At 50.4% G+C, this 26,288-nt stretch overlaps 1 protein-coding gene across 6 annotated transcripts in view; it reads right to left on the bottom strand.

Annotated features, from left to right (window-relative positions):
- LARP1 (La ribonucleoprotein 1, translational regulator) overlaps positions 1–26,288 on the bottom strand; it is a 126,560-nt gene that overhangs the window by 43,503 nt on the left and 56,769 nt on the right. Inside the window, exon 1 of one of the 6 annotated variants that reach the window (XM_070076357.2) lies at positions 20,687–20,789. The exons of 3 other annotated variants lie outside the window; for them this stretch is intronic. Coding sequence is in view for 1 of the 3 variants with exons in the window: in XM_002710333.6 (XP_002710379.2) it covers positions 19,230–19,662 (433 nt within the window). In the remaining 2 variants the exon portion in view is untranslated. Of the gene's footprint in view, positions 1–18,662; positions 18,901–19,229; positions 20,149–20,686; positions 20,790–26,288 lie in introns of those variants that run through there. 2 more of the 6 variants (XM_002710333.6, XM_070076356.2) reach the window with 2 other exon arrangements.

The raw sequence follows: 26,288 nt of genomic DNA, 5'->3' as shown, positions 1-26,288 counted from the left end.
AGGGAGGGAGAGGCAGGATAGAGAAACAGAAAGTGAAAGGCAGGGGAGGAAAGGAGGCAAGGAAGAAGAGAGAAAGAGAAAAAGAAAAGAAGGCTCCTATAAATCTCACACTTGCTAAAAAATGAGGTTCCTGCTACAAAGCGGCCTAGTGCGTGAAGTACACGTGTCCCTACACTAGGGTGACAGGGCCACTTGATAACTAATCAATTTTTCAGGTTTCTAAGGTCTGACCTCACCCAGGCCAACTCACATCCCTCTCTATACCTGCTCAGAGCCAGCTGGGCTTTTCCCCACTGCCTGCATCAGTCCTCCCCAACAGGCACAGGAGAAATCCTGTGGGAAGCTGCTATCCACCCTTCCTCCATGGGCAATGGCCTCCCACTGAGTACTGCATCCAAGACTTACACTTCAGCTTAAAGATGGTACCCCAGTGGGGCAACCTTGGTAAGCAGCTTCCCCAGTCTGGGCCTGATTCTCTCAGCAAAGCGCACACAGAAAGCGGGGGCAGAGCACAGGATCTTAGAGCCACCGCAGAGTGCCTGCAGGGGGCAGCAGAAGAGCAGAGGCCTCCCCGGCAAGAGCGCCTCCACTGCAGAGGCAGCTTTCGCTCTAAAACAAAGTGAAACCTGCCTTACCAAAGCTGTTTCGATGGATACAAAAAATTGAGTCCTTGGAAAGTACACTTTTTAATAATAAACATTTTTGGCAAACTTTCTGAAGATATCTCATGCGAACTTAGAATTTTTTGTACAAAAATAAACATCCATTAATTCTCTTTTCATATGTACTCAAAACATGCTGTAGCATAAGAAAGCCAGGAGCCGTATGTGGATACTGAGCACTGAAAGGTGGGAAAGTGCTTCAAGTGCAACAGACACACCAGATTCCAAATCTTAGTGTGAGAATGTAAAATCCTCATTAATCATGTTTGTATCTTGAAACATGTTTAAACAGTTAAATACATGTATTGGGCTTATTAAAATTAATTTTACTTTTTAAACTTAAAACAATAGCTACCAGAAAAATGTCAAATTACTTAAGCAACTTGGATTATATTTCCAGAAAGCAGCACTGGTCTAGAAAGGTCTACAACCTATTGATGCACACTAATATCTATAATGGTTGGTGGGACAGATTACCAAAGGATTGTTTTTCTTTCTACTAAAATAGTATTTGGATGTTTTCCCACAATGAATTAAAGATTTTCCCTTCACAGTAAATTTAAAAGCCTAGCATATAGTAACCTTAAGTATTTCCCATCTCCTTTAGTAATGCATGGCCAATGTGTTCCCCTATAGTTTGCAGAGAGCTCCTCCTGCCCTGTGTCCACTCTGGCTTGGAAGCCATGCCTGAAAAAAATGTAAGCTCTTTCCAGCAGACCTACACGTGGCCTGTCAGAGCTGAAGAGGGGATGGGAGATGGGAGGAAGAAGGGTCAGGGCTTCCCATCAGGATCACAAGTCCCAGGGCCGGATTCACACCTACTTGCTTATGGCCAGAGAACCCAATCTGCCAAAAGGGTGGTTAGGGCCGCTAGGCTGGGCTGCATGGGCTTCTACCATCTGAAGATCTGTGTGGGTCCTCCATCCCCCCAGCTACAGTTTTCCTGGTGGGGTATATATGCTTCTATGGTCTGGGAGAATGCAAAGACAGACAAGGCACACAGCATGACCTTTGGAATCATTCTGCCATGGACTCCGATACCAGCTACTCACTAACTACTGTACAGCCTTGAGCAAATCCTTCGACCTTTCTAAGCCTGTTTCTTATCTGTAAAATAAGGATCATAGCTATAGCCAGATTCTACAAGATGTTGTTAAGACGAATGGATAATGAATGGAATGTGTGTGGAGGTTCTGCGGGCACCTGTGATCTGGCCCCTGAGGCATCTGTCCTCACAAGGCAAGCAACTAAAGTAACAGACTCTAGGACAACAAGCTAAGCTCAGACTTGAAATGCTCATCAGCCAGATGGGCACTACACTGGACAGCAAAATCCAGTCCCTCCATACAAATTATAGAAACAAAGCTCTCACCAAGAAAAACTAGAGAGCAAGGCTGAAATCAGAACTAAGATTGCCAGACTTTTAGCTCAGGCAATTTGCTCTGACACCACCCTGAAAATCTCACTTGACATCAAAAACCCACTGCCATAACTGACCCAACAATTTCTGTTCCAGCAGGAAAAGAACAAAACTGTGACAGGGCCAGCGCTGTGGGGCAGTGGGTAAAGCCGCCACCTGCAGTGCCAGCATCCCGTATTGGCGTTGGTTTGAGTTCCAGCTGCTCCCCTTCCAGTCCAGCTCTCTGCTATGGGCTGGGAAAGTAATAAGATGGCTCAAGTCCTTGGGCCCCTACACCCACGTGAGACCCAGAAGAAGCTCCTGGTTCCGGGTTTCAGATCAGCCCATCTCTGGCTGTTGTGGACACTGGGGGAGTGAACCAGCAGATGGAAGACCTCTTTCTCTCTCATAAATAGATAAATCTTAAAAACAAAGAAAGAAAGAAAGAAAACTGACACAAAGACACAAGGTCAAGACAATTCCCTCCCTTCAGGAAAGAAATCCCTGCCCCTGCTGGTGCTTCAAGGCAACTCATCATTTCACCCTCATTCAACCTTCTCGCTGGGGTATGGAGCCTGAGACAAGCCAGGGCAGGCAGGGCAAACAATGAAGCACTAGCACTCAGCCTGGATCTGGAGCCCAGAGATCCATAACCAAGGGAATGAAAACCCCTGCCTGCCTAAGGCCACTCTTCTGATCAATGGGCACAGCACAAATTCATTCAGTTTCTAAACAGTGTGAGAAGGAAGGTAACACTCAGACAGCTTCCTCTTTAAGTGGCCTAGTCTCAGAGGAAAACACTAATGTTATCAAAAACAAAAACAAAAAACAAGCAGGCCCACGTCAGCACGCTATCACCCATTCCTGGTCTACTCATGCCTGGACTACAACAGAAGGCTCCTAGGGATCTCCCTGTTCTAGCCACCACCACCCTCCATTTGCCACACAAGTGAGGACTCCTAAAGCAGAAGTCAGATTATGTCTCCTCTTCCACTGCTTTCCCAACAGAATCCAGAATCCCTGAGCTGGCTTCCAAAGGCCTCCTACTTATGACTTTTTGAGCCCTTCTCCTCCCATTCACACAAATCTTCGGACTGCTCCTTGGAGAAACCTAAACTCATCACCACCTAGTACTTGTAAGTGCTTCAGACAAGAATGCTCATCACCAGGCTACTAATCAATCCAGGCTTGCTCACTCTATATAGGCATTTCTTTTTTTTTTTTTTTTCTTTTTCTTTTTGCCAGGCAGAGTTAGACAGTGAGAGACAGACAGAGAGTTATAGACAATGAGATAGAGACAGAGAGAAAGGTCTTCCTTTCAATGGTTCACTCCCCAAATGGCCACTACGGCTGGCGCACTGCGCTGATCTGAAGCCAGGAGCCAGGTGCTTCCTCCTGGTCTCTCATGCGGGTACAGGGCCCAAGCAGTTGGGCCATCCTCCACTGCTCTCCTGGGCCACAGCAGAGAGCTGGACTGGAAGAGGAGCAACCATGACAGAACTGGCGCCCCAACCGGGACTAGAACCCAGGGTGCTGGCGCTGCAGGCGGAGGATTAGCCAAGTGAGCCTATACAGGCATTTCTTAACACCTTGATTGGGAGTTGAACCAGTGCTCACACTGGATGCTGGGCATCACGGGCGGCCTAACCCACTGTTCCACAACGGCCCTGAGTCAAACAGTTTTTTAACACTATTAAGCTTCTGGGTGATATGTTGGGTAGCAACAGGTAACTGGAAATACCTTGTTGATTTACTCTTTTCTTACTGCAATGTAAACTACAAGAGCAGGCCCCTTCTGACTTGTTCCCAGCAGTAGTCCGTGGTTTAACAGTAGGTTGCTCAAATGAGCTGAGTGAACAATTTTCAATATGGTAACAGCTAAGCTAGTTCCTTTCACAGAGAGGTCTGGGTCAGGCCCTGGTGCTTCTCTGAACAAGCCTGAGCACCCTGATACTGAGACAATCTCTTGAGAAGGGGCCTCACCCAGACCTAGGTTCTAAATCTCGGAGCTAGAGGGGGAGGCGAGTGTCTCAGCAACCACCAAATCTAACCAAGCACAGATACCAAAATCTGAATGGCATTCCTGTCAGCAGATGGCCCACCACTGCTGGCATATTGCACGGATACTCACAACTTGTAGTTGTGAGCAATTTCTAGAAGCCTAAGGAAGAGAATCCCACACTTTTGGGCAAGCTTGTAGGGAAGACACTTAGAAGTCAGTCTACTTTGGTGGGCCAAAGAAACCTTACTGGATGAAATCTCCTGACAAACTGCAGTCTTCATACCCAGTGTGATGTATCCAACTTATTCCTGATGGGAAAAGATCTTTGAAAAGTCTTCTAGCTCAATCACCTTCATTTACAAAAGCAAAGGGAAACAGTCCAAAAATATTCAGCAAGCTGCCTATGGTCTCTCTCAGCTGGTGAGCCAAACGGCTGGTCTCCAGGCTCACTGTCTATAGAGTTTTCTACTCTAACCCCACAGGGCTCAGATCGACAACTGTGTGAGCAGGGCTGCCTTGCAGAACTTCTTTTCCAGTGTCTGTCACCCCTAGAAAATTAAGATGCTCCAATGGGGGCCGGCGCCACGGCGCAATAGGCTAATCCTCCGCCTTGCAGCACCGGCACACCGGGTTCTAGTCTCAGTCGGGCACCGGATTCTGTCCTGGTTGCCCCTCTTCCAGGCCAGCTCTCTGCTGTGGCCCAAGAGTGCAATGGAGGATGGCCCAAGTGCTTGGGCCCTGCACCCACATGGGAGACCAGAAGAAGCACCTGGCTCCTGCCATCAGATCAACGCGGCGTCCATTGGAGGGTGAACCAACGGCAAAGGAAGACCTTTCTCTCTCTCTCTCTCACTGTCCACTCTGCCTGTCCAAAAAAAAAAAAAAAAAAAAAAAAGCTCCAATGGGCCTTAGCTCTGTTCCCCAAATATCAGGATGGCAATGCACAAAGCTTCTTACCAGGCTCTTTCCCCCTTTCCACGGTGTTTTTTTTTTTTTTTTTTTTTTTTTGACAGGCAGAGTGGACAGTGAGAGAGAGAGAGAGAGAGAGAGAGAGAGAGAAAGGTCTTCCTTTTGCCATTGGTTCACCCTCCAATGGCCGCCACAGCCGGCGCACCGCACTGATCCAATGGCAGGAGCCAGGTACTTATCCTGGTCTCCCATGGGGTGCAGGGCCCAAGCACTTGGGCCATCCTCCACTGCACTCCCTGGCCACAGCAGAGAGCTGGCCTGGAAGAGGGGCAACCGGGACAAAATCCGGCGCCCCGACCGGGACTAGAACCCGGTGTGCCGGCGCCGCAAGGTGGAGGATTAGCCTAGTGAGCCACGGCGCCGGCCCACGGTGAGATTTAACATCTGCCTTAAGTTACTCTCACATCTACAGGGTACTGGAGCTGAAGGGACCGTATACACAAAGGAGGAAGGGCACATAACCTAGTCTCCCTGGCAAGCCCATCCCTCAGCTGCTCTCAGAGAGCCTCCGCCTGCCACTCCAGGGTCTCAGGCCACAATGCTTATGGTATCTCCCTATCACACCCACTCTCCCTAAAGAGGTGGGTTCCTGTCCTAGCTCTGAAAGTCTGCCCTACTTACTCTTCTTCCATTAGGGTGCTCCTTTGCCTGTAAGCTACACAGGTCACTGTCCTTCCTCCTGTGTATTATGAAACATACTGAGTCCACAGGCCCCTTGCTGGATGGAAACCTAGATCAGGGATGGCAAACTCAACAGCTCACAGGGGCCAAAAGAGGAAGGGCCAGTATTGTGGTATCGCAGGTTACCTACAGCTCCAGCATGCCATCTGGGCACTGGTTCTAGCACCAGCTGCTCTGCTTCCAATCCAGCTCCCTGCTGATATGCTTGGGAAATGTGTGGGCCTCCGTGGGACACCGAGAAGCTCCTGGCTCCCGATTGGCCCAGCTCTGGCCGTTGCAGCCATTTAGGGACGAACCAGTGAATGGAAGACTTCTCTCTGTCTCTCCCTGCCTTTGAAATACATAAAACACATCTTAAAAAATCTAAAGAGAAGCTAGGTCCTGTCACTGGACAGTGATGAGAGGACCAGTATGACCAGGTTTTCTCACTTCCACTCCCCCATAACAGCTTTACTGATATAATTCACATAACATGCTACTCCCCCATTTAGAGACCCTAGGTTTCTAGATAATATTGACTACTAATAAATACAAATGATTACTTTAAAATTGCTTTTACATGCACATCAGTCAAAACATGTCAATAGGCTGGACTGAATCTGAGGTTGCTGGCTAGGGGGTGCTCACTCTTGACTTCTGCCTTTCAGAACACAAGCCCCACCATGGAACTGACCAATTTTTGGGTCACCTAACAAAGACTCAAACATTTCTGAATGAAAAAGAAAAATTTTTCTCTGAATGAACAAATCTAGAAAACTACACTGTCAACTTTTAGCTGCAGACCCCTACAGCAAACTGCCATCATCCAAACTGTTTAGACACTACCACGTCAAAGAATTCAGTATCTTACTATGACAGGTGAACCCAGCTGGGGGCTCTGTTGAAAGTTACCGTTCAACCAGAACCAAAACACACTCACCTTTCACTTGCCATCTGCCAGTAGAGCTTTATTTGTCAGGCTATATGGAGACTCAGATGCTGTAGTCTCAACTGGCTCCGGAATTCAGGCAGGACTTTAAACCTCAATGCCATAATTTAATGGCACTACCCAGAGGGTGGGAACTTAATCCAATTACGGTGTTCAGGAGGTGGGGACCTAGTGGGAAGTCCTTAGATTGATGGTAGGTGTGCCCTGAAAATGTGTTCTTGTGATAGAGTTAGTTAAGAGACTAAGTCAGGCCCAGGCACTCACTCTGCTTCCTTGCTTGTCACATGATACTCTCTGCAGGTGCTCTGCCACTGCCAGCCACCACTCTTACCAAATGCCAAGCCAACAGGACTACCCTATCTTGGGCCTGAATTTTCAAAACTGTGAGGTAAATATACTGTTTCTCTTGATAAAGTGAACTGCCTCAGATATTTCATTGTAGTTACAAAAAACTAATACACATGGCTCTATTTCGAGTCAACCAGCATTTCTCACCCACCCCAAGCTTTGATTCTCCAAGCAAATAAATCCTAGTTCTTCAACCATTCCATCCTCACAGAAAGGTGCATGCATTCCAGTGAGCCACCTGTGTCCCTGACTTCCGTCTAACTCACAATCTCAAGCAGTAGTATCCAAGCCTCTCACACCCAACCTTACAGTCACCAAGCCCAAATCCCACTCATAGACTAGACTCTGAAACCAGGTTATTCCATCCATTCACTGATTTCTCTTCCTATCATCACTGTTAATACAGGTACAGACTGATATCTCTACCTCTCCACCTATCTACAGAACAGGAAAATACACATACAGAACAAGAAGAGCAGAGACCTCTACTCCCACAAACAAATCTGAAACAAAAAAGACACCAATAGGCCAGCGCCGCGGCTCACTAGGCTAATCCTCTGCCTTGCGGCGCCGGCACACCGGGTTCTAGTCCCGGTCGGGGAGCCGGATTCTGTCCCGGTTGCCCCTCTTCCAGGCCAGCTCTCTGCTGTGGCCAGGGAGTGCAGTGGAGGATGGCCCAAGTGCTTGGGCCCTGCACCCCATGGGAGACCAGGAGAAGGACCTGGCTCCTGCCATCGGATCAGCGCGGTGCGCCGGCTACAGCGCACCGGCCGCGGCGGCCATTGGAGGGTGAACCAACGGCAAAGGAAGACCTTTCTCTCTCTCTCTCTCACTGTCCACTCTGCCTGTCAAAAAATAAAAAAATAAAATAAAATAAAATAAAGACACCAATAATGGCACAGGACAGTTTTCGCATAAAACACCTGAGCTCATCCATATCCCCTTCTGACACTCTACCAAGGCTTCTCACTACTCAGACTATGGACCCCAATGAGTCCTTAAATTCCCCTTCACAATGAATTTGCAGGGATCAGCCTTGGGCAGGGGAGCAAAACTGGCTCTACGACATGGCATGGGCTGTCTTGCTGCTGATGCTCAGGACATGCAAGGATAGAGGGGCAGAGGACCCAGGACAACTGAGGAAAATTGGCTTTAGCATCTAACTTCTGTTAAGCACAGTGAAGACCTGGATCAAATTCAAAGCTTCAAAAGACAAACAACCAACACCCTGGCCTCTATCACTTCTGACCACATGCCTGAATCCAAACACTTAGGTATCTTCACCTAACTCGTCTTCAACAATAATTCTGTAGGTGGGTACTCTAGACACAGCCCCACTGACTTCAGTTACCAATCTTAGAGCACTCAGTTGGTAAGTGGCTGGGCTAACTAAAACTATGACTGACTCCAAAGTCCCCATACAACCTCCCCATTCTATTTTTGCCTCCAGAGGTGGAGTGAAAACAACCTACAGTGGGAGCATATGCAAGTCCCAGTAATTTTGATTTCAAACACTTTCTATTTCTTTTCTGGGCCAGAAGTACCCTAACCTATAAATGAGGGGTTTAGATTCAATAACCACTGGGGCCCCTTCTTGTTCCAGATACCCACACCTCATGTGAAATCAGAGAAAGGACAACCAAGCACCTGAAGCAATAGGAGAAGAGCTGACAAGTGAGCTGGTAAGCATAAGGTTGTAGAGCCCATCACTCTACGGAACTCAGTTCAGCAGCCTATCTCTAGGCAAATGCAAACCCGTTGTTTTCAGCATGGGTGTAAAAAGATGGCACTGATGGGAAGGAAACCTGTGTCCATGGCTCTCTGTCTGTGGAACAGCCCACAGAGTCATGCTGCAGAGTGGCTGGTGGGAGCAGCCTAGCTCGTGGACAGCAAAACCCTAGCGCATGGGGACCTTATCTAGAGTCAGAGGGATCTGCAGTCTGGAAGCTGCCCAGTCACTTTTTCCAGGGCCTCCCCTTCTTCCCATACGCCCAGCAGCAGCAGGGACAAGCAGGTAGGCTGTGAGCTTATTATCTGATCAGTCCATCAGCAATTGTGCTTCTTTCAGCAACCAAGATGCATTCCAGATACCGTGGCCTTGAAGTGTCAGAAATATCCCCAACACCCTGGTCATTCTCTACCCCTACCGGATGACAGCCAACAACTACCCAGGATCTACATTTCAGGAATGACTTTGAAGTCTGCTCCTTTTTGTAATCTAGGGCTTTGCCCTATAAAATATCAAACCAGAAACCCCAAACCATCTATTCTTAACATGAGAGGTTCTGCCACACGGCCAGAATCATCTTTCAAAGGGGAAAATGTGATCATACCACTCCCTCATTTAAAATCATTTTTGCTCTCCACTGCCTTCTAGCTAAAACCGGATCTTAGCAGTGCTTATAAAGAAGGAGTGCTGGCATTTCCAGTCAGCTACATTTTACAGACAAAGGGAACAGAATTACCTGAAGCCCAGGGTCTGTCTTCAATCAAGAATGAGCTCTCTGCAAGATTTTTCTCATTTAACTCCGACTCATCCTTCCCATTTCAGCTTAGCCACTGGATCCTCCAAAGATTTCTTTGGCTGACGGTAACAGGGGGCCCTAACACACTATCAAAAATCCCATACTTTCCTTTCCCTATACAACTTCTTCCATACTGAAATTTGAGGGCATGTGCTCCTTGCCAACAGATTTTTATCATTCACTTAAGTATACTATAGGTCAATGGCAATCAATGAAAATGTGCTGAATGCCACCACTTGGGATGCCTGCATCCCATAGAGTGCCAGTTAGAATTCCAGCTACTCTGATTCCAACCTAGCATCCTGCAAGGCAGCAGATGATGGCTCAAGTACTTGGGTTGCTGGCTTCAGCCTGGCCATTTGGGGAATAAACCAGTGAATGGAAGCTCCTCAACTCCGTATCACTCTGCCTTTCAAGATGAAAGTAAACATTTTTTAAAAATTATTATGAGGATTTAGGAGCTGGCACTGTGGTGTAGTGGGCTAGGCCTCCAGCTAAGATGCCAGCATCCCATATGAGCACCCCTTCTAGTCCCGGCTGCTTCTCTTTCAATCCAGCTTTCAGCTACGGCATGGGAAAGCAGCAGAATATGGTCCAAAGTGCTTCGGGCCCCTGGACCCAAATATGAGACCTAGAAGAAGCTCCTGGTTCCTGACTTCAGATCAGTTCAGCTCTAGCCGTTAAGGCCATCTGGGAAGTGAACCAGCACATGGAAGACCTTTCTCTGTCTCTCCCTCTCTTTGTCTCTAACTCTACCTCTCAGATAAATAGCAATCTTTTTAAAAATTTTTTAAAAAGTTAGGCCAGTGCCACGGCTCAATAGGCTAACCCTCTGCCTTGCGGCGCCAGCACACCGGGTTCTAGTCCCGGTCGGGATGCCAGATTCTGTCTCGGCTGCCCCTCTTCCAGGCCAGCTCTCTGCTGTGGCCCGGGAGTGCAGTGGAGGATGTGCACCCGCATGGGAGACCAGGATAAGTACCTGGCTCCTGCCATCAGATCAGCGCGGTGCGCCGGCCACAGCGCACCGGCCGCGGTGGCCATTGGAGGGTGAACCAACGGCAAAAGAAGACCTTCCTCTCTGTGTCTCTCTCTCACTGTCCACTCTGCCTGTCAAAAAAAAAAAAAAAAAAGAAAATGAGCAGAGCTAAGAAGAAAAATGAAGCAGCGTAACAGGAACAGTGATAGAGCACCCAGGCTTGGTTTGCTAGTCTTTATAAGGTGGTCTAGAAAGGCTTCTTTACCAGTGATCAGGCAAGAGCATTCTTAAAAAAAAGGTCCTGAGGCAAGAATGCACAACATGCTCCAGGAAAAGTGAGAACCAACACTGCTGGAAGGGAATGGGAGGAGGGACAAGCAGTGAAGGACAGGGTTAAGGACCAAATCAAGTAGTCTCAGACAACAGTGTAAAGATCCTACATTTCACTCTGCTATGAGAAGCCACCAGAGGGTTATGGGCAGGAGAAACAGGAGACTGGTAGAGGTTGCTGCAACTATCTAGGTGAAAAACTGTGACAAGAGGCTGCTGTTGTGGCACAGCAGGTAAAGCTGTCACCTGTAGCACTGGCATCCCATATGGGTGCTGGTTTGAGTCCTGCCTGCTCCACTTCCAATCCAGCTGTCTGCTAATGGCCTGGAAAAAGCAGCAGTGCTTGGGCCCCTGCCACCCACACAGGAGACCTGGATGAAGCTCCTGGTTCCTGGCTTCAGCCTGGCCCAGCAGACAGAAGATCTCTCTGTCTCTCCCTCTCTCTCTGTAACTCTGACTTAAAAAAAAAAAAAAAAAAGATTTTTATTTATTTGAGAGGTGGAGTTACAGAGAGAGGGAGAGACAGAGAAAAAGGTCTTCCATCCACTGGTTCACTCCCCAAATGGCTGCAACAGCTGGAGCTGGACCAATCCAAAGCCAGGAGCCAGGAGCTTCTTCTGGGTCTCCTACGTAGATGAAGGGGCCCAAGTACTTTGGGCCATCTTCTACTACTTTCCCAGGCCATAAGCAGAGAGCTAGATCAGAAGTGGAGTGGCTGGGACTAAACTGGTGCCCATAGGAGATGCCAGAACTACAGGCGGAGGCTTAGCCTACTAAACCACAGCGCCAGCCCAAATAAATAAATCTTAGAAAAAAAAAAAAAAAAAGGTAAAACAGTGATGAGTGGTCTAGGCTGGTAACAAAGGAGGTAAGAAGCATTTAGATGGGGACACAATTTTTAAGAGCCAAAAGGATGGACTGGTAAATTAGATGTGAGGTGACAAAGAGGTGGTAAGCATGATCTCAAGGTTTTCAGTCCAAGTAATTACAAGGACAGAGTTGCTTAACCACTCCTGAGTCTGACTTTCCTCGCCTCTGAAGTGGGGATAAAAAGAGCACCTGCTGAGATTACCTGGGCCAGGACAGGTGCAACACCTAGTAAATTGTGACTACTCTATCACTTTCTCAGGGTTACCAGGAGCCTGAATAAATTACTGTACAGCAAAAGCAGAGCAAAAACCACACCAAGATCAGGCAGACATTCATCCAGAAGGCTTGTGGCTACTGTAGAACTTAACCTTTCTCTGAGAAGCTTGCAAATTCATCCTAAGCAGAGAAATGGTACTTTGATTCGCTGGAATGGGTGTCTCCAGGGTAAGGCGGTTACCACAGTAAGCCTGGCGAGATATTACAAGGCGCCTTGTAAACAGGCCTCTAAGGAAGGGGTGGGCGGGGGTGGGTCATGGGGGTTTACAAGAAGTACTCCAACTGAGGTGCCCAAGTCCCTACCTCATCAGATTTATCTGGCCAGCTTTACAAAACTCATAAAGGACTGCACTCCTCACCCTGTCCCCATACCAAGGACTTTGCCAGTCCAAAGACAGACCAAAGGAAGAAGGTGTCCTGCAGAGACTGTCCCCTGAATTCCAGGAAAACCCCTCAGGGAGACACCAGGCTACCTGCCACAGGAAGTTGGCCAGCTGGCCCTGGAACTATCACAAACAGCCCTTCCGGAAAATCCAGCTAACTCTTGATTACCCCTCAGAACGGATAATGGCCTCAAGTTTTTCATTTGGACTTTTTAATGTATCCTGTAGGATATAAACTGGGATACCCACACTATCAATTTGATCCCCAAAATCACCTCAGTACAAGGATTAGCCCCATTCTGGGAATAAGGACCAGAGGGTAGGCAATCTAAGGTGGCAAAGTGAAAGGTACACACTGCCCATGTTCACCTTCCCCCTTCACAAGGTTGTGCTATTTCCACAAAGTAAGGTCATCCCAGCCACTCCCTTAGATAACTCAGCACTGAGGCACCTGTGGAGCCTGGGAGCCCTACCAGACCCTGCAATCTAATTATCCACCCCCCAAACACACAAACACACAAATAGCTTGTCTTGGATTTTGCAAACAGGAGCACTCCCACTTGCCACACTCTCCATTTTAAAGAGACTTTTGTGGTTTCCAGGCCTGCTCCTTCTCCTCCTCTAACTGCCCAACTCCCAGAAGAGAATGGGAACTGAGCAGCAGCTATAAAATGCCTACTCCAGTCAAGGGCCCACTGCAGACAGGTGTCAGATCAGCAAAGAGAACCAGTCCTGGAGTCCTGGGTGGGGAGGCAAGGGCAGCAGCAGATGGGACTTTGGAGTTAAGATGGCTTGGGACTACCCCCCAGCCTCCAAAGGACCAGAAACCACCTCCTAAGTACCTCCTGCGCCCAGGCTGGCACTCACTCCCTTGTTAGTGAGAAACTCCAACTCTGAAGGAGAGAGACTAGGCTGGCTAAAGGCACCAGGTTAAGGCTGCCTCTCCCACTCCCCTTCAGAAGAGTCCCCATTATGTGCTTTCTTTAGAAAAGGATAAAGTGATTTGAGCTATAGGCGAAAAGTGCCCTAAGTCATATTTATTGAGGCTAAACTAGGAGTTCTGGGGTGGGGGTGCACAATACACTAGTTATAGAGTTAAAAGCAAACAAGCAGCCATAATGCCATCATTTCCTCTAACAAAATATGGTACCTTAATTACCTAAAATTTGCTCATCTGAAATGAGCCAATCTCTTCAATTGTACCCAAATGTCTTCTTATTGCCCAGTTTTTTCAAGTCAGGAAGATATAAGATCCACAAGAATGCATCTTATGCATGCTACAAATATTTTTCATCTATAACAATTCCCCCTTTTAAAAAATGCCATTTAGGGGCAGATACTGTGGTATAGAAATCCATCCAACATGGGTGCCCATTCAAATCCTTTCTGCTCCACTTCCCATTCAACTCCCTGCTAATACCCCTGGGAAAGCAGCTGAAGATGGCCCAAGTGCGCCAGCTCCTCCCTCTCACCCACATGGGAGACCTAGAAGTTCCTGGCTTTGGCCTAGCCTGGCTCAGCCCTGGAGGTTATGGCCATTTTAGCCAGTAGATGGAAGACATTTCTCTCTCTCCCTCTCTGACTTTCCAATAAATAAATAAATCTTTAAAATGCAAATGCCATTTACTTACTGAAAAAAATAATGCATTATCTAGAACTTCTCACGTTTAGAAACTGGATTATTGCTAACCTCACAGCAAATTAATTTGCTCCTCTATACCCACTTGCTCTCCAAATGGACAGTGAGATCTATGGTGCTAGCAGATGTAGTGGCAAAGAATTTTCACAGGCAGCACTCTATGTTCCTATCATCACACTGTCAGGCACATAATGTGTACAATGCCACATGTACCCTCCAAGCCATCCACCTAGGTTCACAAGTCTCTCCAGCCCTCACAGAGTTTGAGTTCAAAGAAGGAGCTCCTAATCATAAGGGCAAATATACACACATATAAAGCTCTACTCCCGTTTCTTTCTTTTCTGAAAAGGTGGTTTACTGAAAAGGAGAAGAAAAAAAAAAGTTTTAACACTAGAAGAAATTAGAAGATATTTAGGGCCGGCGCCATTGCTCAATAGGCTAATCCTCCACCTAGCGGCGCCGGCACACCAGGTTCTAGTCCCGGTCAGGGTGCCGGATTCTTTCCCAGTTGCCCCTCTTCCAGGCCAGCTCTCTGCTGTGGCCCGGGAGGGCAGTGGAGGATGGCCCAAGTGCTTGGGCCCTGCACCCCATGGGAGACCGGGAGAAGCACCTGGCTCCTGCCTTCGGATCAGCGCGGTGCGCCGGCCGCAGCGCACCGGCTGCAGCGCGCCAGCCGTGGCAGCCATTGGAAGGTGAACCAACAGCAAAAGGAAGACCTTTCTCTCTGTCTCTCTCTCTCTCACTATCCACTCTGCCTGTCAAAAAAAAAAAAAAAAAAAAAAAAAAAAGAAAAAGAAAAAGAAAAAAAAGAAGATATTTAGACCTAATTCAATTCCCTTGTTTTACAGATAAAGAAGCAGAGGCAGAGAAACCTTAAGCATGCCGCTGGTGTCTACCTTGCCAGCCATGGACACAATCAAAAGTGGAATAAACACCTCTAATAATGGTGATCGTTTATTACAAAAACTTAAAAATAGCTACTATTAAATAAGCAGCACTTATTGGCACTTCCTCTGTGACTGGCACTAAGTAAAGGGCTTTACAAACATTATCTTCTTTAATTTGCACAATGCTCTCAAATAGCTATTTCATGATTCTTGCTTTGAAGATGAGCTAACAGTGGTTCAGAGACAGTGAGTAATTCACTCAAGACTGCACAGCAAATTAGAAGCACAGCTACAACACAAAGTGTGGACTGTTATGTATCCAGGGAAGAGCTCTTACTGACATGCAGCCCCCTTTCTGGAGTGTGGACTGTCTGAAGTAGCTCTAACACTAAGGTCACAGCCATGCCTTGGGACAGCCACAGGCAGCTTGGGAAGGATCCAAAGGCAGGAAAGAAAACAGCAAAGAGTAGAAGTTTATTTATCCGCCAGCTCAGTGCAGCAGAGGATCTCGGGCACCACAAGGCAGCTCGATTATAACTTTTTTTATTTTGTGCCATCAGTTAATTGCATTTCAAAGGGACATACACACACACACACAGAGTACCTAAAGCACAACACCTAAGTCTCAGACCTAGTTGGCTCTACTTTTCTCACTACACCAAGCTACAGGTGTGTACACAGCAACCCCACTCACTGATTATCCTGCTGGCTGGGTGGAGGGAGGCTCCTGGGGTGGTCTCATGTGTTCTGGCCAAAACAAACTTAGTTCAGTGGCCCTGGCCTTTCCCCACAGCTCTGAGGGCACCAGGGCACTCTCCCCAAAGACAATCATTCATTACAAAAGGCAGAGCAAAATATTAAAACCTATTTTTTAAAAAATCATCATATACTTCCAAAGGAAAATAGCCAATTCTTTGGGTTACCAACCTGTAAGGCTATCCATAACATGCCCTTCATGTAGCTGGATAAGCAAAGTCAATTTTAAAGGAGACAGATCTCAGAGCTGGCACTGCAGTGTAGCAGGTAAAGCTGCCACCTGCAGTGCCGGCATCCCATATGGGCACTGGTGTGAGTCTCCGCTGCCCCACTTCCGATCCAGCTCTCTGCTATGGCCTGGGAAAGCGGTGGAGGATGGCCCAAGTCCTTGGGCCCCTGCACCCACGTGGGAGACCTGGAAGCAGCTCCTGGCTTGGCCGTTGAGGACAACTGGAGAGTGAACCAACAGATGGAAGATGTTTCTCTCTGCCTCTCTTTCTCTGTCAGTGTAACTCTTTCAAATATATAAATAAATCTTTAAAAAAGGAGACAGATCCCACTCACTTATTCACAAAGTACCACTAAAGCAACAACAAAAAAGAAAGGCATGCATTTTCCAATCTCCTCATTCTACATATGGAGGAAAATGGAGACTCAGAAAAAGTCCCTGAAAGTCCCACAATCACCCAGATGTAAGAGCTACCACAGGCCCGGGGCTGGGCTCATATCTTCCATGTATCATCAAAGTGAATGTTCACAATAGCCCTATGAGACAAGCTAAGTAACAAATTAATCCCCGTATACACATGGTGAAGGTGAGGCACAGATTATGGTTAAACAACTTGTCCAAGGGTTCATGGCTTACAAGTGGTAGGGTTAACATATGAATGCATGCAATTCGTCCCCAAAGCATCTGCTATATAGCATCACCCTACATCCTACACTTAGTGTCTGGAATAAGGTAAAAATTATTATAAGACATTTTGAAAATGCCCTAAGGGACAAGGGGATTTCAAAAAACCAAAATGCAAATCCCAAGACTGAAGGTTACAAACCTAAAACTTGGAAGCTTAAACATGAGTAGAGAACCCTTCAAGAAAAGAGAAGATATCGTAAAACATATTTTATTACTAGTTACTGCATGTGTCCCTTAAAGAACTAAAACACCAGCATCTGAGCCAAAAGGAGGGCTAAAAATAGGCATCTGCAGCAAGCTTTGGAAAGCTTTTAGCTTGCTTATGAGGCACTCATTTTTGTAGACTCCCAAAAACATATGCATCACAGAACACAAAAATTCCCAAGACCACACAGTCACTCCGCTGGTGTCACATTTAAATTTGCCCAGGCTGCAAACAAAAGCAGGGCTGGAAATGGGCCTTAGAGGTCCATGCTAGCTCCAGGGAAAGGGCTACTACCTAACTCACAGAGCAGAGGATCCAACCACAGAATTCTCTCAAAAAGCAGCCCAGCCCTAACAGGCTTAAACAGACTCAACTACTGGATTAATTTGGCTAGACAAAAAACTATTCCAAAGATTCTAAACTAGCAAACAGATACTCTCTTGCCTTAAAATTCCAGAAAGACAAGAATACAGCAAATCCACCAGACTCAGAATTTCGCTTTGGGAGCTTACAGCCGGCACCTTACCCACTCAGAAGGAAAGGCGAGATGCCAGCCAAGCTGTCTTCTTCCCACAATCAATAACCCCAGTGACGCAAGCTATCAAGGGCCCCTGGACTTACACAAAATGCCAGCTCAGGCACCCAACACCAGCTGATGTCATGGCTGATTTAAAACCCACAAGGCAGGTCCACCATTAGCTAAGCAGAAGCAGCAGCCAGGGTGAGTAGCCCCATTTAAACTTCTGAGGAGTGCTCTCTTAGGGATGATTATACCTCTGAGTTTAAAGAGGGGGAAGGACCAAAGAGTGTCTTAAAGTTGTTTTCCCTAGCACTGTGGGTGGATAGGAGGGATTTGAAAGAAAATGGGAGGTTTCAGCATTGTCCTTTGCATAAGAGGGTTCGGAAGGAAAAGAGGGAAGGGGAGGAGGAGTAGAAAGAACACTGTTGTAAACCCCAAATTCTCCCCTTCAACTGAAGCATCTTGTAAAAAAAAAAAAAAAAAGAAGAAGAAAACTGGCCACGTGCTGTTTTCAGGATGGGCGCTGGTGGTGCGCCGAGGACTAACAGTGCTTCCTCCCTCCGAATGTGAAGGCATTAAGCTCCCGTTCCTCTTGCCTTTCCCCGTTTCGAAGGTTTGACCAGTCAGCCTCAGCCAGCTCACTGCAGGACGCGGAAGTTTTGAAAAAGCACTAGGGTTACGGACAGAGACCATCGTTTTAGAACTACCACTCAGTTCCAACACCGGCCCACTTCAGAAGGACCCCAAACCAAAGAGAGCCAACAAGAGAGAGGGCGGGCCCCCCACCTAAGCCAGCCAGGGGAGGCCCAGCGCGGACTCCATATTCTGCAACGACTGTCTCCTCACACTGTCACCGCTCTGCTGGGATTTCCAACACCTTCACCTCCCCCAAGGCGCCCGGCCCAAAAACACCCCGAAGCGGAGGCGAGAGGGAGGCCCGGGGCGCACCGGGCGGTGGTCACATGCACTAGCGCGCCGGGAGCACCACGTTGCCCCGGCTGCGGAGGAATGCCGGGAAGGGGGCGCGCACTTACACCCGCGCAGACGCACCCTTCGCGCCTCGGGCCCGCACCCGCCTCCCACCCTGGCCGCCGCGACCCGCACCGAACGCACAGGCCCCGCGGGCCGCCGGCGCAGCGCATGGCGCCCAACTGTCACCCGCCCGCCCGGCCACTCCCTCCCCGCGGCCACACGCCCCTCGAGTCGCCGCAAGCCCCTCACCCGCCTCACGTTTTCCGCCGGCCCTAACTGGCTCTCCCTGCCACCCCACCCCTCGGCACACTCGCCGCGGGGCTCCAGCTCAAGGCGGAAGGTGCCCGGCATTGGAGGGAAACCACAGCATCCAATGACACGTTGGGTTTCCTCCTTCCCTCGTCCTCCCTTAACTGACCTCAGTCTGTCTCCGAATGGCGATTCTCCGGCCCAACACCATCTCCTCGACAGCAAACTTGCTAACTTTTAAATCCCGAGTCCGTGCGGCCCGCCGGAGCTCGGCGCCGGGCTGCCCCTGACATATGCTCATTAAGCGTTTACAACGTGGGGACGCTCGCAACGCGGCCGAAACCCGGGCGCGGTAGGAGAGGGGGCCTCCCAGGAAGGTGCCCACCGGAGACCGTCTGGACCAACGCGCGGCCGGGGACAGAAGGCCCTTCCCCGGCACCAGCACCCACCCCCTCTTCTATGGCGAGGTAGGCCCGGACCACGCCGTTGCCCACTAACCGCTGCGGCCCAGGAGGTGGCCTCCTGGAGGCCCGGCACTCCAGCGGGGCAGGTTCCCGAGCGTGCAACGGGAAGGGGGAGGGAATGCACGATGACCCTAATTAGCCAGGAGGTAATAAAAAAAAAAATCCCGAGTCACCACGACTAGGGGCCGACCCCCGGAGGCCGCTGGGGGAGGGGACGCCGGTATCCCCGGAAGAGGCCCCTTAGACCCTGGAGAGCAAGCACGGAGACCCACCTGGAGGGGACTGTCCGTTCACGGTGGCCAGGACCGGCGGGAGCGCGTTCTTAGTCCACGGGTTCACCTTGGGCGGGGGGGCTTCCACGAAGTCTCGGCGCCCGGCGCCCGCGGCTCCGGCCGCTCCTCCGCCAGCGCCCGGCTCGCCGCCGCCCTCCTCCCCGTCGCTGACTGGGCCCTCGGCGCCGGGCGGCTGCGGCAGCCGTGGGCTCTCGCGCTCCTGCTGCCCAATGCCCTCCTTGTGTGGCTTGGCGTAGGGCGGTCGGGGTCTCCGGGCGCCGCCGTCCGGCTCCCCGCCTCCGACGTCGTTCGCCCCGGGCTCGCCCTTGCCCTCAGACGCCAGTGGAGGCTTCTTCCTCACCAGCCCCCCGTGCTCTTCGGCCTGCAAGAGGGGGGCGCCCCCCGGCAGCAGCGGCTCCACCTGAGTGGCCATCTGCGCGCCCGCCCCCCCGGAGAAGCCGGGCGCGCCCGGGGCTGCCTCCCCCGCCTCGAACTTGGCTCGCAGGGCGCCCGCGACGCCTTCCTCCGGGGCGCTGGGCCCCAGTCCCTGCGGAGAAGAGTCGGGCTTCACGCTAGGCGCGGCCCCCCTCCCGGTCGGATGCAGCCGCCGTAGATCCGAGGCCCACTGGTGGGGCGGGGGGGGGAGGAAGGCCCCCCAATCTGCGGTCCAGGCCTCCTCGGCGCGCGTCCCCCCCCGCCCGTTCCTCGCAAGACGCCCCCACCCCGAGCCTGGCAGGCTTCTCGTCCCGTCCCTCCCTCCCCCCCCGCCCCCGGGGCGGCCCGGGCTTCCCGGCTCGGGGGCTGCAGCAATATGGACGGACGGGGGAGAGGCGCGGCGAGCCGAGCAGACCACGCGATCCGCGGCAGGCGGCGGGCGGGCGCGCGCCTCGCGACGCGGCTGGCGAGGGGAGGGGACGGCGCGGCGGGCGCGCGCCCGCTGGGCTGGCCCTGGGCGACGGGCAGGCTGGCGGAGGCGGCGGGAGCGCGCGCGCACGGCCACGCGGGCCCGCCCCTCGCCCCTCCCCTCGCCTCCGATTCCTCGGTGCACCTCCCGAGCGGGGGGGGGGGGGGCGGAGGGGGAGGAGTGGTGGTGGCGGAGCTAAGACCGGACGGGGGCGAGCACGTGCCTGATGCAATTCTAGAGGTGGGGGGGGGGGTGCAGGCAATGGCGAAGCAGGAGAGGTGGGGGGGGTGGAGAGGGGGAGGTGCCTTAAAGGGCCAGCGCGTGAGAAAGGGCGCAGGTGGAGCACATGGGAACGGGCCATGCGGCCGATTCGGCCTGCTCGCACTCTAGATTTCGTGCCGGATTCGGGGACGAAGTCGTTAATGTCTCCCCCGACTGCCAAGTTGCTAAAGGGGGGGTCTTCATCCGAGCCGAACACCACCCCTTGCCCAGCTCCCGGGGGGCCTGACCCCTCCGGGCCCTGCCCGAGTGACCTTGGACGAGCGGCGCTCACCTCCGCGGGCTGTGCGCGGCTCCTCCCAGCTGGGCCCCGCCGGGACGCGGCTCGGAGATGGGTTAGACTCGGGTCTTGGAGGACAGGCCCTTGCCTCTCAGGGGCAGCGGGCACATCGTGAGTGAGAACGGAATTACCCGTAGCCCTCACGCCCACGAGCCCCCCCACCCCCGGAAACGAGTATTTGTGAGAAGAAAACGCCTTTTCTTCCGAGTGGATTTCGTTTTCCCTTAAGAGTCCCTTTGTGCGGAGCAGAGCCGGTGCTCGCTCGGGACTCAGACTGTGAAGTTTTACCCTGGCCCTTCCCCCTACCAACCCTGGGGCGGGCGCTTCCACCGCCGTGAGACTTAGTTTCCCCGTAGTAAACTGACGGAGCGGTGCGTGACAGCGATTTCAAACTTCAGCGTACATTCAATTCGATAAACATTCACTGACCTCCTACCGTGAGGGCTGCAGGGTTCTAGGAAACCAGACTAGTCCCCGGTCTCATGGAATTCCCATTCTAAGGTAGTGAAAGAGACAGTAGTGATAAATGCTTCCTTGGTATCCACGACGACAATAATTACTGCGATAGTAAGAGTACATCAACTACTTCAGTTTGTGTGATGAGGAAAGACTGACTGAAACGCGGATCCCGAAGTGTTAGGAATCAGACACGGTCAGGGACTGGACCCAAAAATCTGCGTGTCTAGAGACCCTTTGGTGCCGACGCGCGCCAGGTGGTCCGACCCTTCCCTGAGCCAAATCCCGGCATCTGAATGGCTGTGCTCCCATCAGCTCCAGACACAACAGCCCGGAATGTTAGCCAACTCCAACACAGAGAGTAGGGCACACTACCTGCTGGATCGCGGAAAGGACTTGGGGGGGGGGACCCCTGAACCACCCCAGCCAGCAAGGCTGCGTTGCAGGATTGCTGTAACCAGGAGTACTGGCAAGTATGGCTGGAGAAAGCCAGGCAATTTGAATGGTTGCTCCAACTCTCCTGTAAGCCTTGGCCAGCTCTCCACACTTTCCCCAGGCCCCCTACCCATGTTAAAAATAGGGATAAATAATGCCTGATTTGTTCCCATTCTTTGGCTTCTATGAAGGGTCAGGTGAGAAAATGTTAGTCAAAGTGCTGTCTAAATTCCATATACTTCAAAAGAGGTATCAAGGAAGTTAACGATTACAGTGAGCGCAATGCATTTAAGCAAGACTCTACTTTTAAAGGCATTACATTACACCCTTAGAAGGGAAGTTGTTCTGCATTGCTGTTGAGATGTACTATTATTTTTGTTTGCTTTATTTATTAATAAATATTTCCTAAAGGTACTATTCACGCTAGACCCTGGACTTTTTTTTATTAATAGGGGACATAATTCTCATCGTGATCATTTTTCCCTTATATTTTTATAATTGAAATAAAGGAGGCCGGCGCCGCGGCTCACTAGGCTAATCCTCCGCCTTGCGGCGCCGGCACACTGGGTTCTAGTCCCGGTCGGGGAGCCGGATTCTGTCCCGGTTGCCCCTCTTCCAGGCCAGCTCTCTGCTGTGGCCAGGGAGTGCAGTGGAGGATGGCCCAAGTGCTTGGGGTCTGCACCCCATGGGAGACCAGGAGAAGCACCTGACTCTTGCCATCGGATCAGCGCGGTGTGCCGGCCGCAGCGCACCGGCTGCGGCGGCCATTGGAGGGTGAACCAATGGCAAAAGGAAGACCTTTCTCTCTCTCTCTCTCTCTCTCTCACTGTCCACTCTGCCTATCAAAAAAGAAAAAAAAAGCAAGAAATAAAGGAGACAGGTGCCCCCACACAAACTGTGGGGGTGGCTGGGCTCTGTCGTTCATGCCACCCAGCTGTCAGAGTCAGAGCCAGACAATGGCCAGGGCCCTCTTCAACTATGCCGGACAGGCACTGGGATCCACACACCCTGGACCTGCCCTGAGGTAAAGAAGAGCACACTGGGGCCAGAGGAAGGAAATGACTACACTGTAGACGTAGGGGCTGTTAGAGCTGGAAGAAGGAAAAGTAATGACTCCTCAATCTCCTTCTTTTGCATCTGAAATTCACAGATGTTAAGTTACTTATCCAAGGACACATAGCCAATCCACGGCAAGGCCTCACACCTTAATCTCTTAACCCTAAATCCAGTACTCTTCCTATATTAAAATAATGGAAGGGGGGGGGGGGGTTGGGGCCTGCTTGCCCCCTTGGGAGACCCTGTCCCACATGGAAGTGCTTGTTTGGAGTCCTCGCTTCCTGTTAACCAGCACTGTGGAAGGCAGTAGATGATGGCTGAAATACTTGGGTTTCTGGCACCACTTGGGAGAGACCCAGATGGAGTTCCTGATCCCCAGCTTTGACCTGACCCGGCCCTAGCCAAAGGGGACTTTTGGAGAGTGAGCTAGATCTCTCTGTCTCTCCATCTTTCTGCCTTTCAAATAAAAATGAAAATAAATAAATAAATCTTAGTGATGGAATTGAGATTTGAATTAGTTTTTTAAATTCTGGACCCACTGTGGTATTCCAAGTGTAAGTATTGTTTCTAAATAGCAGTAATGACCAAAGCATTAAAATTAGCCACTTTTATTGAGTAACTAGAAAAGTACTTCAAAAAGTTTGTGTAGGGGCCAGTGCCATGGTGCAGCAGGTTAACACCCTGGCCTGAAGAGCCAGCATCCCATATGGGCACCGGTTCGAGTCCTGGCTGCTCTACTTCAGATCCAGCTCTCTGCTATGGCCTAGGAAAGCAGTACAAGATGACCCAAGTTCTTGGGCCCCTGCACCCGTGTGGGAGACCCAGAAGAAGCTCCTGGCTCCTGGCTTAGGATCGGCGCAGCTCCGGCCGTTGCAGCCATCTGGGGAATGAATCAGCGGATGAAAGACCTCTCTCTCTCTGTCTCTAGCTCTCTCTGTAACTCTGTCTTTCAAATAAATAAAATAAATCTTTAAAAAAGAAAGTATGTGTTGGGCCCGGCGCCGTGGCTTACTCGGCTAATCCTCCATCTGCAGCGCCAGCATCCCATATGGGCACTGGGTTCTAGTCCTGGTTGCTCCTCTTCCAGTCCAGCTCTCTGCTGTGGCCCGGGAGGAGCAGTGGAGGATGGACAAGGTGCTTGGGCCCCCGCACCCGCATGGGAGACCAGGAGGAAGTACCTGGCTCCTAGCTTCGGATCGGCTCAGCGCGCCGGCCCTGGTGGCCATTTGGGGGGTGAACCAACAGAAGGAAGACCTTTCTCTCTCTCTCTTTCTCTCTCACTGTCTGTAACTCTGTCAAGTAAAGAAAGGAAGAAATAAAGAAAGCTTGTGGGCCGGCGCCGCGGCTCACTAGGCTAATCCTCCGCCTAGCGGCGCCGGCACACCGGGTTCTAGTCCCGGTCGGGGCGCCGGATTCTGTCCCGGTTGCCCCTCTTCCAGGCCAGCCCTCTGCTGTGGCCAGGGAGTGCAGTGGAGGATGGCCCAAGTGCTTGGGCCCTGCACCCCATGGGAGACCAGGAAAAGCACCTGGCTCCTGGCTCCTGGCTCCTGCCATCGGATCAGTGCGGTGCGCCGGCCGCAGCGCGCCGGCCGTGGCGGCCATTGGAGGGTGAACCAACGGCAAAGGAAGACCTTTCTCTCTCTGTCTCTCTCTCTCACTATCCACTCTGCCTGAAAAAAAAAAAAAAAAAAAAAAAAGAAAGCTTGTGTAAAATAGAATTTAAATAAGTTTATTTTGGTGCAAAAATGTTTTGAAACCCATGCCTAGTTTTTTTTGTTTGTTTGTTTTTTGGTTTTGTTTGTTTGTTTTTAATTTGGCAGGTAGAGTTAAAGTGAGAGACAGAAACAGAGAGAAAGGTCTTCCTTCCATTGGTTCACTCCCCAAATGGCCACCACAGCTGGTGCTGCGCTGATCCGAAGCCAGGAGCCAGGTGCTTCCTCCTGGTCTCCCATGCGGATGCAGGGGCCCAAGCACTTGGGCCATCCTCCACTGCCCTCCCAGGCCACAGCAGAGAGATGGACTGGAAGACAAACAACCGGGACTAGAACCTGGTGCCCATATGGGATGCTGGCGCCACAGGTGGAGGATTAACCAAGTGAGCCACGGCACCGGCCCATGTCTAGTTTTTTTTTTTTTTTTTTACAATCTACATTGTTCGTGAACTTTTTGAAGATTTCTTGTATGCATGGGTCCCAAAAGGTTTTGCACCAGGGCCGTCACTGTGGCACAGCAGTGCTGTCATCCCATATGGGCCCAAATTCAAGTCCTGGCTGCTCCTGTTCTAGATCTGGCTGTTCCACTTCCAATCCAGCTCTCTGCTATGGCCTGGGAAAGCAGTAGAAGATGGCCCAAGTGCTTGGGCCCCGGCACCCAGAGGAAGCCCCTGGCTCCTGGCTTTGGATCAGTGCAGCTCTAGCTGTTGCAGCCATTTGGGGAGTGAACCAGCAGATGGAGGACCTCTCTTGCTCCCCCTCTCCCTCTCTCTGCCTCTTTGTGTAACTCAGACTTTCAAATAAATAAATAAATCTTTTTTTTAAAAAAAATATTTTGCGCCAATATAAATCTATCTTTTACCTCCATTTTCCAGAAACTATACTGTACTGCCTGCTTCTCTTCTCTTCACTGCCCTCTCAAGTATTTATGAAGAATTCATCAAATACGTAGGCCTCAGAAAGATACTGAAAAAACTGAATCCTGTCCCTCCCAAAGATAAGCTTTATTTAGAAAGGACAAATAATTAAGCAGTATGTAACCTCAGGCCCCAAAAAAGGAGGTAAAACAAAATATGTTTTATACAGAAAATGACAAGGATCAGGTCATTTTGTGCCTAGGGCTTAAGTATACCATATGTGTAAACACATAACAATGACAAAAATCAAACTTGAAAAATCATCAAGTGGCTCCAGATGCCTCTTCATATGTTCTTGTGGACAACTTCCTAGAGACAGAGAAGACTTGAATGAAAAACTAGAGCTCTGTGGGACTGATTTATCAGCTAGGTCTCATTTCAGGGTGTGCTGTGTGACAGGCCAGCCTCCTGAGCCTTGCTGTGCTCCCACTCCCCCTCCACAGAAGGGGAGGCCTAGTATCTGTCCACCTGGCTTATGTGTATGAAGGAAAATAGTCTCCATGAGACATTATTCTGTCCTTTTTATTTATTTATTTTTCATGGGAGGGATAAGTAAAGGAGGAAGAAATAATTCCTTGAATTAGCTGTGCTTATCAGGAAAGAATATGTAACTCATTTGGTTATGTAGGTTTTTTTGTTCCTCTTTGAGTTTGATTTTCCAAAGGACCTTGTGTTTCTGGAAGAACTGGAGAGCTGTTATCACTTCTGATTCAGGGGTTCTTGGGTCCCAGGTCTCTACTGACAGGGAGGAGTGGGTGGGGTTAGCAAAGGAAGGGGCCTTAGCCAAAACAAACAGTGCCAGCTGGGGAGTGTTGTTCCAGACCCTGTAGACTCGTGGGCCTTCTGGCACATGCCATGAAATTATTTCAGTTCTTGAGAGGAAGTGCAGCCAAGACGTCCTCTTGTGAAGTAAAGAGCACAGCTAACATGGAAGAAGGATACTGGTGTGCGGATGGGGGACCCCAAATACTGACGGTTCCCCTAATACCAGGCTACTTCAAAAAGTCTGTGGAAGTGGAA

This window comes from Oryctolagus cuniculus, chromosome 6 (genome assembly GCF_051225735.1).
Source record: "Oryctolagus cuniculus isolate XC-2025 breed Fujian yellow rabbit chromosome 6, ASM5122573v1, whole genome shotgun sequence".
Lineage (NCBI taxonomy): Eukaryota > Metazoa > Chordata > Mammalia > Lagomorpha > Leporidae > Oryctolagus > Oryctolagus cuniculus.
Note: the sequence above shows the minus strand (reverse complement) of the source record. Positions and strands in the feature narration are given on the sequence as shown.